A 17,448-nucleotide genomic window follows, 5' to 3' on the forward strand; every position below is an offset into this window, starting at 1 on the left:
CAAACATAATCAGTGTCAATTGCTGACGGCTGACACCAATCTAGACACACGTGAAATAACAGCCAGTGACAGAACAGGGAGGAGACATAAAAAAACATAACAAAAGCACGTGTGCAATGTACACAATGTCACGATTTTCAACATACGAAAAGCAGGTGCTCGCGCACCTTACTCGTGCACGCGCGCCCACATTCTCTCCAGCGCGCTGCTTAAAGGGGAAACCGTGACATTCTGTCATGTTACAAAACATTCCTTTATTTTCCTTTATTAGATCTACAGTTAAATAAAAGTTAAACAGGGAAAATTAAATGGTAGGCTATAAAAATGCTCCTACTTCTGGAAATTGCTTGATCTAAATATTCTACACAACAAATAAATATCACAAACATGACACTTGTGAATAAATAAATTTGTATATTAATTTAAAAAATATATAATATAGTTGTCTTGAATATCTCTGCAGCTTATCAAAAATATAAATGGGGCGTCCCTCAACTGAAAGCACGCTGTCAGAGTTTAAACTTAATGTAGCATTTTTGTATATAGTTAATTCTTTTTCTGAATAAATAAGCATTATGTCATCAAATCACAAGTTTGTTTTGAAGCTGTACTAAATGACGAATGAATAACCTAAAAATCACAAAAATGACACTTTTATATATGCAATTTATTAGATCTTTAAAATAAAATGAAAACTAAATAGTGAAAAAAAAAAAATTGTTGTAATTATATGAATGAATGACAACTTGCTAATAGTCCATCACCTGAATCTTTCTAATTGGCATGGGCCTCAGTCAGTGTTGTTCACGCGGAATTCATTCACTGTTACCTCGATGAACTTTCTACAGTGAAAAAAACCCTGCTCATTTAAAAAACAGTTAGTTGAACTGAGGCTCAAACCCTATTCACTGGTATAATAAACCTGCATGTTACCATTACCCTGTCCTAGCACGCATACAAAACCTCCTTAACTTAAATACTATAGTTATTTCACATAATCTTGTAATTAGAAACTTGTTTAAATTAGGTTTATTGTAAGTTTTGATGAGAAACGTAACATTTTTATGTGAACCATTCGAACACACATTCCATTTTCATTGTACTGTGTTCAGCTACAGTATGTTGTTCCATGCGCTTCCTGGTGGTTATTGTGTGAAGCACAACTAATGAATTTAAATTCTTAGAGCCGTGCATGCAGTATACCGCGTGATCACACGTGATACCGCGTATTCTTAAAGGCCATATCTGTAAGTGACAGTATACCCAATCATGTTACTAATCATGTTACTGACCTAATTATTTGCAAAATGTTCCTCCAGCTTCTTTTTAGTAACACTTACTTTTCCAGCCTTTTGTTGCCCCGCCCCAAATTTTTTTAGACATGTTCTCGCCATCAAATTCAAAATTACCTTATTTTTTTTCTTAAAATGGTTCATTTACTCAGTTTAAACACTTGATACTGTATGTTTTCTGTGTTCTTTTGTGAATAACATATGGGTTTATAAGATTTGCAAATTATTGTATTCTGTTTTTATTTACATTTTACACAGTGTCTCAATTTTTTTGGAATTGGGGTTGTATAAAAAAAGATATATAGTTTAATGATACATATGGCATCTTTTTTTTTTCTTCTCAACTATAAGTTTAAGCTGTGTTTTTGGGGATATGTGATACTTTTCTTTACTTAATTATTGCAGAATTACTCAACTACACCATTAATTTGCTTATGAAATATGATATTTTTATGAAATAAATCACTTTAATGCTGACATACATTCAATTTGTTTTGTTTCTAGATCTGGGTGTTAGGGATAGAATACTGCCATCTGTTGGTTAGAGAAAAACCTGTAGGAATTATAAAGCTGGTAGGAACCTACTCCAACAGACTTAAAGCTATTATTGCAGTAAAATGTGGTTATATGAAGTACTAGTATTGAATACTTATGCAAGCTGCATTTTTCACTTACATTTTTAAAAAAAAAATTTACTGACAAATAATGAATTTTGTTTTGAAAAATTTATTTTAAGAGTTGCTGGAACAATCTGTGTAGGTATCATTTGTAATCCAGATGAATCTTCTGACTTTTAAGTGGATGCCCATCTTAAAGGAGAGCATCGATATTTTGGTGTAAAAATATTTCTTATTGTGCAACTATTAAGGCCTGTATGTCTATCAAGTTTTGAAAGCTTATGACCACCAATTGGCATAATGCAAAAACTGCAAAATCAAAACAAAAACAAAATACCCAAACAAACAATATGATACAACATAACCTTCAATATATATTGGAGCTGTCTTCATTATTATAACATAACACAGTCTAAAGAACAATCATTTACTGGCCCTTGTTGAACTTGTTGAATTATTTGCCATTTTCTACCTTCTTTGGTGCCGTGTTTGTATAATTTTTGGTCTTTCCACTAGATGATGCACAAATGAGACACCATTGTGCAGCATTGAATATGATGAAAAGCATATCTCCCGATACTAAGAAAAACCTGTGTGAAAATAAGACAGTTTTGGATAATTGGTGCTTTGTACATTATTCCAAATTTAAGCTAAAATCAAGAACTTCAAGCCTATGATTTCTTTTGTCCTGTCAGGCAAAGCAGGCAAAAGACTGGGGCACCGCATACTGAGAGGGCCCCTGAAGGCTGATAAAAATTAATCTGAAAAATTACTGATGGAGATAATGACAAATGAATTAAGGATAATTAAAGGCAACAAATCCACATCAATAGTTTTTATTTCACCTTATTATAAGATGCATTATTTGTTAATAGTTAGCTAGGGTTAGCATGTTTTGAGTAGTGTTAGCAGTTCTTTGAAACACACATTTACTGCAATTCCTCCACAGAAGTAAAGGTTCATAACAATATCCCTGGGTAACAGGAAATCATAATAACAACATAAATCTGTCAGAAGGGTCCCATGCATTTATTTTGCCTGGGGCCCCTACATAATCTAGGCTCGCCTCTGATTGTACTGTGATTATATCAGGAATGCATTTTGCATATTGTGTGTTGACTTCTACAAAGATTAATGAATTGTGGTGTGGATTTTATATTGGCATCAAATATTTTGCATAAGGGCTTTCTGTAATATTACTCTTTTTGGTAGCATGTGGGCAGAAGCTGCCTTGGATATGTAGGTATAAATAATAAGTTTTCTGTCTAAAATAGAAAATTCATATTTTGTTTTACAGTTGTTCTCTTGATAGCTAAACCTCAGTATATGCAATTCAGTCCAGCCAGAAGTGTCCAGATCTCTCTGCTGAAGTGGAGAATATGCACAACTATCACTCAAACCAAATTAAAACACAACCACATCCTAATTTTCACAATCACCCTAAATGCTTTTCACTTTTAGTCATTTCTTTGTAATTATCCTATTTTATTATTGGTGTGAATTCTTTATGTTTATTTTTGTAACTCATGAGCTGCATATTTAAACCTGCTGTTTCTCTGTAGGGTATCAGTGTGCTGTATGTGGGAAGGGCTGGTTGAAGTTTGAGTACTCCTGCTACTTCATAGCTAGGGAGCGTCTAACCTGGCAGCAGAGCAGGGAGGAGTGTCAGAAACAGGACGGAGACCTGGTTGTCATTGACAATGAACATGTGCAGGTTGATCAATCAATCACTGAGTCAATAACTCAATCAGGCAAACTGAAACAGACATCATCATTAAAGACAGGTTAAACCTGTATATCTTATTGCTATGTATTCTGCCTTTATTACTATAGAAATGTCTAACTAAGTGTTGGGACTTGCTGTTCTGGATTGGGCTCTGTTATTCAGCAAAGCAGCAATGGATATGGATTAACAACCCCATTCTAAGCCAGAGGTGAGCCATCAGTGCTTAGTTTCTTAAAATTAACTTTTGGACAACCTTCCTTAGTATGAAAGAACTATAAATGCAAGTGCTTTGCAGTTATGGTCAGTAATGCTAAACAATTATGCAAAAAAAATATAAGCATAAAAGGCGTTAGAACAATTTCAAACCAGTATTCAGTATAGCACTAATAATTACTGCATCATTTAGAAACTTAATTAAGTGGTTTACAGCTTGTATGTTGTGCAAGTTACTCCAAACTGAGACGGGGAAATATGTGTACACTGACTAGCCAATTTAATAGGAACACTTGTACACCTGCTTATTTATGAAATGATACCAGCCAGTTATATCAGGGGATCATGTGGCAGTGACACAAGGCAAAACATCATGGAGATAAAGGTCAGGAGCTTCAGTTACTGTGCACATTAGAAATCAGAATGGGGAAAATGTGATCTCAGTGACTTTGACCATGGCATGGTTGTTGGTGCCAGACATGTTGGTTTGAGTATTTACTCAAATCTCCTGGGTTTTTCATGTACAACACAAAAAGACGAGCTCAAACCATGCCAAGGCTAAACATGGTTTGAGGTGCATTCCGAGATGCTTTTCTGCTCACCACAGTTGTAGCATGTTATTTGAGTTGCCATAGCCTCCCTGTTAGCCTAAATTCAGGCCATTATTCTCTGACCTCTCTTATTAACAAGTTGTTTCTTCCGAAGAACTGCTGCTCACTGGATTCTGTGTAAACTCTAGTAAATGATGTATGTGAAAGTCCCAAAGACATACAACAACAATCATACCACAGTCAAAGTCATTAAGATTACGTTTTCACCCCATTCTGACGTTTGATATGAAATTAAGCTTAAGCTCTTGACTTGTATTTATATGATTTTATGCACTGTGCTGCTGCCACATGACTGGGTAATTGGATAATTCCATGAAGAAGCAGGGGTACAGGTATTCCAGTTAAAGTGGCCAGTTAGTGTATGTGTAACTAAACAAGTTTTTTTATTATTTTTTTTGGCAGCTACTGGGCCCGTGGCGAACCAGAAGCATACGCTCAAGGGCCCTGTGCACTGATAAAGGTAGTGAGGTCACAAATGAACAACTGGATTTCAAACTGCTGTGAGGTGCTACATTTGCCTTTAATATCATTTACTCTTTTATTGACCTTTTACAAATGCAGTTCATAAATGGTAAGAAATACAGAATCAGTACATGAAACAATTCATTTCTGTGATGCACAATCAAGTAGACGTGCTATGTATTTTTCATGATTGAGAAAATGAGGCATGCTAAGTATATTCATTGAAAGTGACTCTGTGCTTATATTACCTGTAAATTGTAATGCTTTTAATTGCAATGATACAATCAATATCAGCTTTTAATTGCACTGATTTCTACAAAACCTTATTTGCACTAAAAGGCTGCAGCGTGTATTATAAAGCTAAATATATAACTATATAGCTGCCTTTAAAATAAGTGGTGAGAAGTCTTTAAAGTGATTTAATTAAAAATTTCTACTTTTTTTGTTTTTTACTTTGTAATTCACCCTTTCTAGTCTGCACAGTTTCTGTGATGTGATTTTTCACCATAAAATAGTATTCACTCAATAAAATAAGGAAATGATTAAATTTGACAGAATCAGTATACCATCAATACATTTCATCTCTCAAACTGGTTTCATCTCTTGAGCACCCAACTGCTCTGTGTTCTCCATCTCTAAACCAAGAAGGCTCTGGCGTATAATCTGCCAGCAAAGCACTGACTTCCTATTGCCATTTGAGCTGTCATTCTGCATGCTTTTTGTGTTTGTTGGGTCATGGGCCATGTCATTGCTCTCACATCCCTCATTCTTGTTCGAGTCTTCATTTTTTGCGAGCACATTCGCGTAGCGTCTGATCTTCTGCATAAACTGGTCACTGCGGTCCTCCACTCTGAAATAAATACAGTGTAAAAAAATAAGTGTTAATATTCCTACTTAATTTTCTGTAACTGACTTAGCATGATCGGAGTTGTGGTGGCTCATGTGGAGCCTATCCTGGGAACATTAGGTGGGAATGGAGCCTATCCTGAGGTGGGAATACACAATGAATGGGACTCCATTCATTTCAAAGGGTAATTTATTGCAGCCAATCCACCTATATGCAAGTTTTCTGAAAGTAGGAGGACACTGCAGAACTCAGAGGAAACCCACGTGGATACAGGAAGAACACTATTCAGATGAAATATCATAATATCATGGTGTGCTTAATATGGTCATAATCATAGTATTATTGGCTATCATGCTTGTGTTCCTTACCGGAGGAACCAGCGATCTCCCAGGCCATAGCTCAGACCACACATGCCTAGCCTTGGCCACAAACACCGTGGCAGCCGATGTTCCAGCATCAGAGTGGTGGCTACCACCTACACAGAACCCACAGTAAACTCAAAACATAAACAGACAGCTTTGTGGCATTGAATATAATTCACTGTATTATGTTGGATGATTATTTAGTAATTTCTAGGTTTTTTTATACCCACCTGGGTCCTCCAGAGCTCATCGCGCTCCTGTGCAACCCTCCACTGAGTGTCACTCATCATGGCTGTGAGGAGGCTGAGGAGGAGGAGATGGGACACCACACTGAAGCAACAGTCGATCACATGCACAATGGGGTGAGTGTGGATGGTGTGGTCCACAGGCATATCGATCAGACCCACAGTCAGCTCAAACATAGTGAAGAGCGTGATGGGGTATGAGCGCATCGCTGGTACGGACATATGATCCTGAGTCATGTATACAGTCCACTGAGCTAGAGTTCAGATGAGGAAATGGCAGGTTAAGATTTTGTTTTTTAAATGGTCATGGATGCCAAATTGCTAGATTCATTTACAGTGCTTCTAATTGTGCATTCCAGAGGTTAATTTACCGGTGGAGAATCCTAAGAGGGCAATGGCACTCAACCACATGAACTTGGTTAGGTCTCCAAATATAATCTACAAAATGGAAAAAAAAAGGCATCAGGATTCTAACAGAACTTGTAGTTGGTTGCACTCCACAGCAAGAAATTTGACAGCAGCCATTCATGCATTGTCAATGCATGTGGAAATATATGGCATAGTTAATTTTGTATGATATAAACAGTTCACATGATCCACCATTGGGGATCAAATTATAGCACTGGCGCTTGGCTCCATTTGCTGTTTATATAAACCAAAGCTCCATTTGTAAGTGCTATATCACTAAAGATGCTCTTTAACGTTTTATTTTACCCACCAAACATTACATAATTAGAGGGTGACACATTCATATAGATTTATAATAGAGTGCTTAAGTTTTAGAGTAGTTTATCAATCTGTACTGTGTTTACAAATGCAAATGAGGAAGGGAGAGTTTGAGGGGAGAAGGCACTCCTATCACCTTCTGGATCACGATGACATAAGGCCCGAGCATTTCAAAACCTCGTGCAAAATACAAGACGTTGCACCAGCCCAATACCAGACACGAAGCCATCACTCCAGTCTCGCCTGGCATCTCGGTGAGTCTCAGTACACAGAGTGACACCACCAGCACTGCATAAGCGATCCTAAAATGGACCAAAATGGACATAAGAGAAATCAGCAGGAGATGTTTGTATAATAAACATCGTTAATTATTCATATAAATGAGTGTATAACCCACAATGTTGTGGGTTCTTTGATGAGTGGGTGTGACGGGATCATTGACATAAGAACGTAAATTAGACTTACAGAGTGACGTGGAAGGGGCCTCCAAGTGCGGTCTGACCAAAATATCTCTTTGCTCCCACTCTCAGGATATCTGGTATCTGAGCATAATTAAATAAATCACACACATAATCACAAGTGTTATGACAATTATTATCAAAGCTTTAGTAATACGCTACTTGAAAGACATACTAAAGTTTTGTCATCTAAATCAACTGTCAAAAAGCAATTAGTTAACAAATATTTTGACTCCCTGCAATAAATGTACTGCAGGACAGCATAGTAGAAACAGTTCTTATTGTGAAAGTGTTTCTTTATATATATATATATATATGAACCTCCAGCAGCAGAATGATGATGGCTCCTATTACACTGATGAGCTCTCCACCCAGCCGCAGGTGATCTGCATAAGACACATAACTCTCCTGTACACATACACATAGACACTTATCATGTGGTTTGAAAGATGTAAGGAGAAAAACACACACACACACACACACACACACACACACACACACACACACACACACACACACACACACACACACATACAATCACTGAGCACTTTATTAGGAACAGCTGTACACCTACTCATGCAATTGTCTAATCAACCAATCAAGTGGCAGCAGTTCAATGCATAAAATCATGCAGATAAATGCTAGCAGCTTTGAATAATGTTCACATCAACCATCAGAATGAGGAAAAAAGGTGTGATTTTGACCGTGACATGATTGTTGATGCCAGACGGGCTGGTTTGAGTATTAATATAAGTGCTGATCTCCTGGGATTTTCATGCACAACAGTCTCTAGAGATTACTCAGAACAGTGCAGTGAAGAAAAAAACAACAGTGAGCGGCAGTTCTGCAGATAAAATGCCTTACTGATGACAGAGGTCAACTGAGAATGACCAGACTGGTTTGAGGTAACAGAAAGGTTACAGTAACTGTAAGACCACCTCAGGTTCCACTTCTGTCAGCCAAGAACAGAAAGCTGAGGCTACAGTGGGCACAGATTCACTAAAACTGGACAGCTGAAGACTGGAAAAATGTAGCCTGGTCTGATGAATCTCCATATCTGCTGAGGCACACAGATGATAGAATTTGGCACCAACAGCATGAATCCATGGACCTGCCTTGTGTCAACAGTCCAGGATGGTGGAGGTGGTGTGAGGAATGTTTTCTTGGCACACTTTGGGCCCATTAATACCAATCAATAATCACTTGAATGCTACAGCCTATTTGAGTATCGTTGCTGACCATGTACATGCCACATACCATCATGCCCACAATTTCCCAATTTCACAATTTCTTTTAATGGTTAATCCCAGCATGATAATGCACCATGTCACAAAATAAAAGTTGTCTCAAACTGGTTTCATGACCATAATGAGTTCAGTGCTCTTCAGAGACCTTCCCAGTCACCGGATCTGAATCCAGTAGAACACCTTAGGGATGTGGTAGAACGAGTGATTTTCAGCATGAAAGTACACCTGAAAAATCTGCAAGAATTATGTGATATATTCATGTCAACATGGACTAGAATCTCAAAGGAATGTTTCCAACATGTTGTGGAATCCATTTCATGAAGAATTGAGGCTGTTATGAGAGCTAAGGGAGGCCCTACCTGGTATTAGTATATTGTTCCTAATAAAGTGCTCAGTGAGTGTATACATACATACATGCATACATACAGTGCTGTGAAAAGTATTTGCCACCTTCCTGATTTCTTCTGTTTTTGTGTATATCTCAATTTTTTTTTCAAAAATTAACACAAGATCTAAGATAGAAAGGCAATCCTTCTATCAAAGTAAACACAAAATACAGTTTATAATGTTATTTATTGAAGCAAAAAAAAGTTTCCAATATCAATTTGGCCTGTGTGAAAAATTTTATGCCCCCATAGTTACTAATTCCACAAATCTATGAAACTGCATTCATAATGCGGTTCAGGTGGACTAGACACAACCAGGCCTGATTACTGCAAACCTTGTTCAATCAAATCAACACTTAAACAGAACTTTTTCAACAGCATCAAGTTGGTTAAAAGCTCTTACCCAGTAGCACACTGTGCCAAAATTGGAAGAAATACCAGGAATGATGAGGAAGAAGATGATTGAAATACATCATTCTGGGAAGGGTTACAAAGCTATTTCATAGGCTCTGGGACTCCAAAGGATCACAGTAGAACCATTATCTCCAAATGGAAAAACTTGGCACAATAATGAACCTTCCCAGAAGTGTCCGACCTTCCAAATTTCCTCCTAGAGCACAGCAACTATATCCAGCAAGTCACAAAAGAGCCAAGGAAAACATCAAAGGAACTACAGGCCTCTCTTGCATCAATAAAGGTCACTGTTCATGACTCCACTATCAGAAAGACACTGGGCAAAAATGGCATCCATGGAAGAGTTGTGAGGTGAAAAGCACTGCTAACCCAGAAGAACATTAAGGCTTGTCTGAATGTTGCTAAAACATACCCTGATGATCCTTAAACCTTTTGGGAGAATGTTCTGTGGATTGATGAGTTAAAAGTAGAACTGTTTGGACGACAGGGGTTTCATTACATCTGGCGTAAACCAAACACATAATTCCACAAAAAGAACATCATACCTATGGTCAAGCATGGTGGTGGAAATGTGATGGTGTGAGGATGCTTTGCTGCTTCAGGGCCTGATCATGAATTCTGCTCTCTACCAGAAAATCCTAAAGGAGAATGTCTGGTCTTCAGTCTGTAAGTTGAAGCTCAAACGCAACAGGATTATGCAGCAAGACAATGATCCAAAGCATAACAATAAATCCTAGTCCTAGAAGTAAATGAAAGACTGATCTCCAGTTATCAGAAATATTTGGTTGCAGTTATTTCTGCCAAAGGTGGCACAACCAGATTTTATTTTTAAGGGGGCAATTAGTTTTTCACATTGATGATAGGTGTTGGATAACCTTTTTTTCTTTCCCCCCAAAAAATAAATAAATAAATAAATAAATAAATAAATAAATAAATAAATAAATCTGTATTATGTGTTTACTCAGGTTGCCTTTGTTTTATGTTGTATTTCATTTTGAAGATGTAAAACTATGTAGTATCAGATATACACAAAAACAGAAGAAATCAGAATGGGGAAATACTTTTTCACAGCACTGTACATACATACATACACAGGCAGCAATGAATAAATGTGTACCTTGAGAGTTTTTTGTATCATGGTGGTTGGGTCATTAGCTGCTTTTGTATAGTTCTCAGGTATATGCTTTAGGGGGCGGTGCATACAACACAACGTGAACGTTCCAATGTACAGCAGGTACACCAGCAGCAACAACCTGTATGACAGCATTTCCCATGATATAAAGCTAACGTGATACTAGACCAGCACATTGTCTCTCAATGTGGGCAGTGTGTTTACAAAACTTAACATTTCTGTCACATAAGTGTAATAAGATATGCTGATGTTCCATAAATAATTTTTCCAGTTACACAGAGAAAATCTGATATAATGTAGTGCTTTAGAGCATCTAGAGAAAATACACTGATGGACTATATAGTGTGTGCATTGGAGAAACACTTTGCAAGTATACAGGGTGTATTGACAAGGGAATAAAACACAACAGGGTGTGCTATTACAGAAAAATAACTGGGCGGTTACTATTCCAAAGTGGATTATTTTTCCAATAACAGCACATCCCTGTGTTTTATTTCCCTTATTCCACACCAATTTGCCAACAATTACACTTTTTAATTTATTCATGAACAAGACATCGTACTTAATATCCGTTTATAGTTACTTTACTGCTGAACATCCTGCTAAAACACAGCTTGTCATGTTGTTGAGAAAAGGCTTCCATTGTTAAAAATTTCAGCAGCGCTGTGGTATAAGTTGAGTTATTACAGCCCTGCTTCATGCGGTATATTTTTGTTACCTGAAATAGAATTTTCCATAAAGATTCCACTTGAGATTGATGATCTGCTGGACAGGAGTCAACTCTAGGATTTTTCTGGCCTGTGAAAATAAATAAAATGTATAACATATAGGATTTAAGCTGACAGAAGTGCTAGGAGTAAGTCAATTCAGAAACAAGTGAATTGATTTCAGTTTACAGCTTAACACCTACCTTCCGTTTTTGACTGGAGACAATAAGCTCGAGGACCGAGATGTCATCCGTGCGGGAATCTATTTCAGCAAGGTCATAGAGGTAGGAGTTCAAAGACCCCAGGCTCCACTGAACGATGCGTCTGCGATTCACTATGTGCTGAAAAGCCTGGTGGAATAGAAAGACAGAAAGAATAAAATCCTCTAAGAATGAGCATATATATATATATATATATATATATATATATATATATATATATATATATATATATGCTCATATATATAAGAAAATAAAAAATATTTTTGGAAATAGACACACAAAATCAGTTAGTTAGTGCGACAGGTACAGTGCTGTGAAAAAGTATTTGTTTTTTCTGATTTCTTCAGTTTTTGTGTATATCTCATATCTAAATAGTTTTAGATCTTCAAATGTAATATAACATAATACAAAGGCACACAATACAGTTTTTTTTTTTACTTTTTTCTTTTTTTTTTTCTTCCAAAAAAAGTTATCCAACACCTATCATAAATGTGAAAAACTAATTGCCACCTTAAACTTAAAATCTGGTTGTGCCACCTTTAGCAGCAATAACTGCAACCAAACACTTCCAATAACAGGAGATCAGTCTTTCACTTACTTCTAGGACTAGGATTTACTCCTATGCTATGGATTATTGTCTTGCTGCATAATCCAGTTGCGCTTGAGTTTCAGTTTACGGACTGAAGACTGGACATTCTCCTTTAGGATTTTCTGGTAGAGATCAGAATTCAGGTTTCCCTCAATTATTGCAAAGCATCCCCACACCATCATACTTCCACCACCATGCTTGACCATAGGTATGATGTTCTTTTTGTGGAATTATGTGTTTGGTTTAGGCCAGATGTAATGAAACCCCTGTCGTCCAAAGGATCCTCAGGGTATGTTTTAGCAACATTCAGACAAGCCTTAATGTTCTTCTGGTTTAGCAGTGCTTTTCACCTCACCACTCTTCCATGGGTGCCATTTTTGCCCAGTGTCATTGCTGTGCTCTTGGAGGAATTTTGGAAGGTCGGCCTCTTCTGGGAATTTCACTACTGTGCAGAGTTTTTCCATTTGGAGATAACAGCTCTCACTGTGGTCCTTTGGAGTCCCAGAGCCTTTGAAATAGCTTCGTAACCATTCCCAGACCGATGTATTTCAATCACCTTCATCCTCATCATTTCTGGAATTTCTTTCAACTTTGGCAAATGCATTTTCACACAAGCCCAGCTGGCATTGGAAAACTTGCTTCATTAAATAACATTAGCATTAAAAACTGTATTTTGTGTTTACTCAGGTTGTCTTTGTTTTATCTTAGATTTTGTTTTAATTTCTGAAATAATTTAGTGTGAGATACACACAAAAACAGAAGAAATCAAATATTTTTGAGTAAACACCTCATTTTTATTTTGTGGCTATTTTTAAATATTTTTATTTATTATTGCCCTCAGATCAAAATGATTATAACCTCTGTAATATAAAAATTATAGCTATGTTTTTCATGTTCATTAGAAGAACTGAGGTAAGCACAAACGGTTACTAATTATTTAGTAAAAAGTTTGAATGGGTCATTGTGACCTGACAAGTTTTTGGTCTTGTGTTCAAGCATCCTTACAATAAGGGCTAAGTGCTATTTCAGACAATGATGCCATTTCTATATACATACGAAGGCTGTGTGTGATACAAGGTTAATGCATAAAGTCTCTCACCACAACATTGCCCTTCTTTGCGGCCAGCTTGAAAGGCGTGAGGCCTCTATAATTCGGCACCATGTCCAGCGGCAGTGAGGGCTCCAGCTCAGCATCCAGTGTTAGCAGCATGTCCATAATTTGACATGCAATTATTTTCGTGGGTTGCAGAACTAAAATGTGCGGAATAGTGTTCCCTGTTTGGAAGCAAGAAAGGGAGTGAGACAGGAGAAGTTGGGGGAATTAAGATGGGGAAAAACAAAGAACAATTACTTCTACAAATAATTCTTTTTTTTTTTAAGCATCTGTATTTTACTTTTACTTATTGTATTTCAAAAGATGAATTTCTATTTTCTACTAACTACTTTTATAAGGTAGCTCCTTAGCATCAAGGAGTTGATCGAAATATTCTAACAAATCTTAACTTTAACAGATGTTACAACAAGAGTGACACTTAATACTCATTACAGTAATCTATCTGCTGCTACATACACTTTGTATTTATTCAGGCAGTTGATATTGTGACAGCAGGCTGTATTCACATTCACCTCTTATCATGCTAGCTAAACATTTGAGAGTTTAGGAATAAAGCTGTTATTAATTAGTCTTACTCTTTTCCCATGTTCCTTGGTTTCTTGGTAAAAGGGGTACTACTCATCAGTACATTCAGAACCATGAGTAACACAAATCAGTGTGTGATTTTAGACAGACTTCTATGAATCTTACTCGTACTTTTACTTTCATACAAATACAATTTCTACTGTTCTACTTTTTATTTGCACTTTCACTTGAGTAAAGAATTTTTTTTAGCTACTTTTAGCTCTGCAGCTTGTGCTGTAATCTGCATACAAAAGGGGATATTAACCCAGGAGCATATTTTGCTCTTACCAAGGGAGTCCTGAGCCCTAATGTTAGCACCAGACTTGATCAACATCGTGATGATTTCTTCATTACCGATACAGCAGGCAAAGGACAGGATGTGTTCACCTAAATCCAAAGAACATCAGAAACCATTTTATAGCCAGGAGTACATTAATAAACATAAATGTTGCCACTAAAACATTTCCCCCCCTCTTCTGGGATCATTAAAGTACATAGAAATCTCAATAACCTTTTTTCAGGACTAAGATTTCCATTTGCTATTAATTACCATAATAAAAAAGCCCTCCTTTTCTTTTGCTGAAGTAGATGCCTGTCACTCTGGGTGTGGTTACATCAGCCCCTCTGTGGATTAATTCCTGGACAATATTTATATTCTGGTTGATAACAGCGATGTGAAGGGCCGTGATACCTGTAAGAACCAAGCAGCACTTCTTTGATATGAAATTCGATGAACAGTCAACATTATTTCCTGAACTCCTTATGTTTATTTCTGGTTGATTAAGCGTAAGGCTTTGTGTTTACCTTGATACAGTTCACTGGTCATGGGCTCATTGATGAGCTCTGGTGCTCCTTCCATTAGTGCCACAGCTGCCTCGAGGTTATCATTAATCACAGCCACATGCAAAGCAGTCTCACCTAGTGCACCTGACACACACACACACACACATATTTACAGGCTATTTACTTACAACAACATTACAAAAACGACTGCACGAATGACAGCAACTCACCTCTTTCAAAGATATTGGTTGTAGAACAATCAAGCAATTTCCTGATGCAGCCCACATTGTTCGCCTTTGTTGCATGAAACAGGGGGATTTCATTTTCTCTGATGGACAGAGAGGCAGAGGTTTTATATGTTCTTGATGCCAGGTTTCTGACATTTAGTTGCCAAAAAGAAATACATAAATATATGCTAGTTAGGTTTTTAGTGTTTTTTTAGTCACAGGGAGCCACAACTGTATAGTTAGAAAAGTTTGCAGATGTTTTCATAACATCACTTATTCATGTTGCACAGTACCATTTTCTTGTTATTACACAACCATAACAATAATGATGTTAGAATAACAGATGACAGTGGCGTGTATGTGTAAAAACTACCTTTTAGACTGATAAAGGAATGTCTCATCCAGCACTTCATCCCAGCCCTTCCTGTTTTGGAGCCGGTATTTAAGTTGATTCCAACAGCGGACTATATTCCGCGGGGCAGATCGTGAAAGAGGTGGAGCCATGCTCTTGAGGGGGGTCGTCTGATTTCAGTGACTGGCATGATGACAATACAGAGCATGATTCAGAAGAACTACTTGCACATGACAGACGTGTTTCAGATGGATAAAAAATGTAATTATTTTAATATCAAATTCTGATGCTTATTAGTTCAGTTAAGCATGTTTAACCGTTAGCTAAATGTAAAAAATAAAGCAGATTAATGTACATACATGATCTCTTGAAAAAGTGTACAAACTGAAACAAACAAGGGCAATGTGCTTAGAATTTGCTTGATTTCCTACAAATGGAGCCGTGAGGAAAAAGTAGAAACACTAACTCCATCCCTAACTTTAAACTTTCTAACTTTTCATACAAGCAGAGTTGTGCAAATTATTTAGATTTGGAAGTCTAATGCCCTGTTGTAATTTGCACGTAAAACATTTTAATATTTGTGCATTTGGCCTATAAAAACATTTATAGGCTAAAGACAAAATCAAAGATTCTTTTAAACATGCAAGGTATGCTGAAAAAAAGTAATATAAGTAAAGAAATAAAACAAATTTCTGCAATATATATAAATAATTTTTGAATGTCATGTTAAACTATAAATCGTAATCATAAAAATCATTTAAGAACATTATTAAAACAATACCTGCGATATGCCTAATATTACTTTATAAGTAATAAAGTAATATCACTTACCCTCTGGAAAGTTTTAAATTCCACCAAATGACCACTTTTAAAATGAAAAACAACTCTGATAAAGCAAAGTCCTGGATTTCCTGTGACAATACACAATAAGCAGCAGTGTGTGATCTGTCACCTGTATTTATATGGGAGGCTGTTCTTTAGGTCCAGAGGAGGGTTGACAGAGGAGGAGATGAAAAAGATAGAGAAAGGTGAGGGTGTGAGACTAATGATGAGTAAAACAGCATGAGATTTACAGGTCATTAAGGGGAGGGCAGGTTGGGGAAATTTCTAAACTAGCCTCTCAAACCGTGTTGTGAATGAACAGCCTACATTTTGCTGAGGTGGCAACATGTTTGAAGGACTGAAATTATTGTACTTGTATCATACGTTAAAATTTAAAATTTCTGCTGAAACTTGATTGGTCACTACCATAGATTTGATAAAGTGGCTCAGTTCGAACCTCACAGTGATCCTGGTGAACTCATTTAAAGACCTCTTATGACTACAGAAATAAGCGTACTGAGGAAAGTTTAGCTTTAGCAGCCGAGGCCTCCTTCTTTCAGGTTCACGCTTCTTGTGTTTCCTGGCCAGATCTGTGGAGCCCACAAGCCCGGGTGATGTTTAGTAACAGTATTAAACTATTAAACTCTAAAACATGCCTGTTTTAACCAACAAAATCTCGAGTCTACTTCAGGGCAGTGTAGCGTATCCTTTCGTGCTCAGGCCCAGGTGAGGGGTTTGACCCTGGTTTCCAGCTGTCCGGCTGTAAATGACTCACCACACAGGTTTCACATTGTTTCGTGCCACAAATTACAGTAGCCTAATCACCGTTTATGTTTCCTTGCACTTGTTTACCCTCAAAAGTGTGAATTAGTCTTGAAAACTGTTTGTGTTTTAGAGCTGTCGCTTACATGTCTAACTTGTCTAACATGCCAAACAGCATTAACATGTAGCTATTAAGTGAGAATAACAAGCAGCATCTTATTTATTCCGTTCATTATTGTTGTCAGATTAAAAATCCTTACCATGTTTCCAGTTACAAAAGTAATTTATTAACAGCAGGGTTGCCAGTAAAACATTAGAACACACTCCCGTTTTCACTGTAACTCAGAGCCTTAACCACTGAGTCACCACAACTTGCTCAAGTCGCCTACATTCTTTCAAGTGTGAGTTAATTTATTGGTGAAGGTGTTTATTTTTTAAAGCTTCAGCAAATATACCAGATGATTTGTTAAGACATTTCTTGAGAACTCAGGCTAAAACTTTAATATAAGATCCACAAATACGTAACGCATACAGTAATACAGTATCTCACAAAAGTAAGTACATCCCTC

General features: G+C 37.0%; 1 protein-coding gene across 1 annotated transcript; it reads right to left on the minus strand.

Moving 5' to 3' along the window:
• Window positions 1-4,960: 4,960 nt before the first annotated feature.
• trpv6 (transient receptor potential cation channel, subfamily V, member 6) lies at window positions 4,961-16,264 on the minus strand. Its single transcript, XM_017479267.2, has 17 exons — window positions 16,127-16,264; window positions 15,317-15,478; window positions 14,947-15,044; window positions 14,738-14,860; window positions 14,484-14,624; window positions 14,222-14,320; window positions 13,355-13,530; window positions 11,649-11,795; window positions 11,457-11,536; window positions 10,724-10,859; window positions 7,881-7,967; window positions 7,567-7,643; window positions 7,238-7,403; window positions 6,747-6,813; window positions 6,361-6,629; window positions 6,137-6,243; window positions 4,961-5,771 (listed from the first exon to the last, which is right to left on the minus strand). The coding sequence occupies exons 2-17, from the start codon at window positions 15,445-15,447 to the stop codon at window positions 5,507-5,509; spliced, it is 2,169 nt and encodes a 722-aa protein (XP_017334756.1). The 5' UTR covers window positions 15,448-15,478; window positions 16,127-16,264; the 3' UTR covers window positions 4,961-5,506.
• Window positions 16,265-17,448: the final 1,184 nt, after the last annotated feature.

Source organism: Ictalurus punctatus, chromosome 1 (assembly GCF_001660625.3).
Source record: "Ictalurus punctatus breed USDA103 chromosome 1, Coco_2.0, whole genome shotgun sequence".
NCBI lineage: Eukaryota > Metazoa > Chordata > Actinopteri > Siluriformes > Ictaluridae > Ictalurus > Ictalurus punctatus.

Excerpts from the sequence above, each read along its gene's own strand:
- trpv6 (XM_017479267.2), bottom strand. The coding sequence starts at position 15,447 with ATGGCTCCACCTCTTTCACGATCTGCCCCGCGGAATATAGTCCGCTGT. Across the intron at positions 15,045-15,316 it reads TTCCTTTATCAGTCTAAAAG|AGAAAATGAAATCCCCCTGT; the intron begins GTAGTTTTTACA and ends TCTGTCCATCAG. Across the intron at positions 6,630-6,746 it reads CCTCTTAGGATTCTCCACCG|CTCAGTGGACTGTATACATG; the intron begins GTAAATTAACCT and ends TCTGAACTCTAG.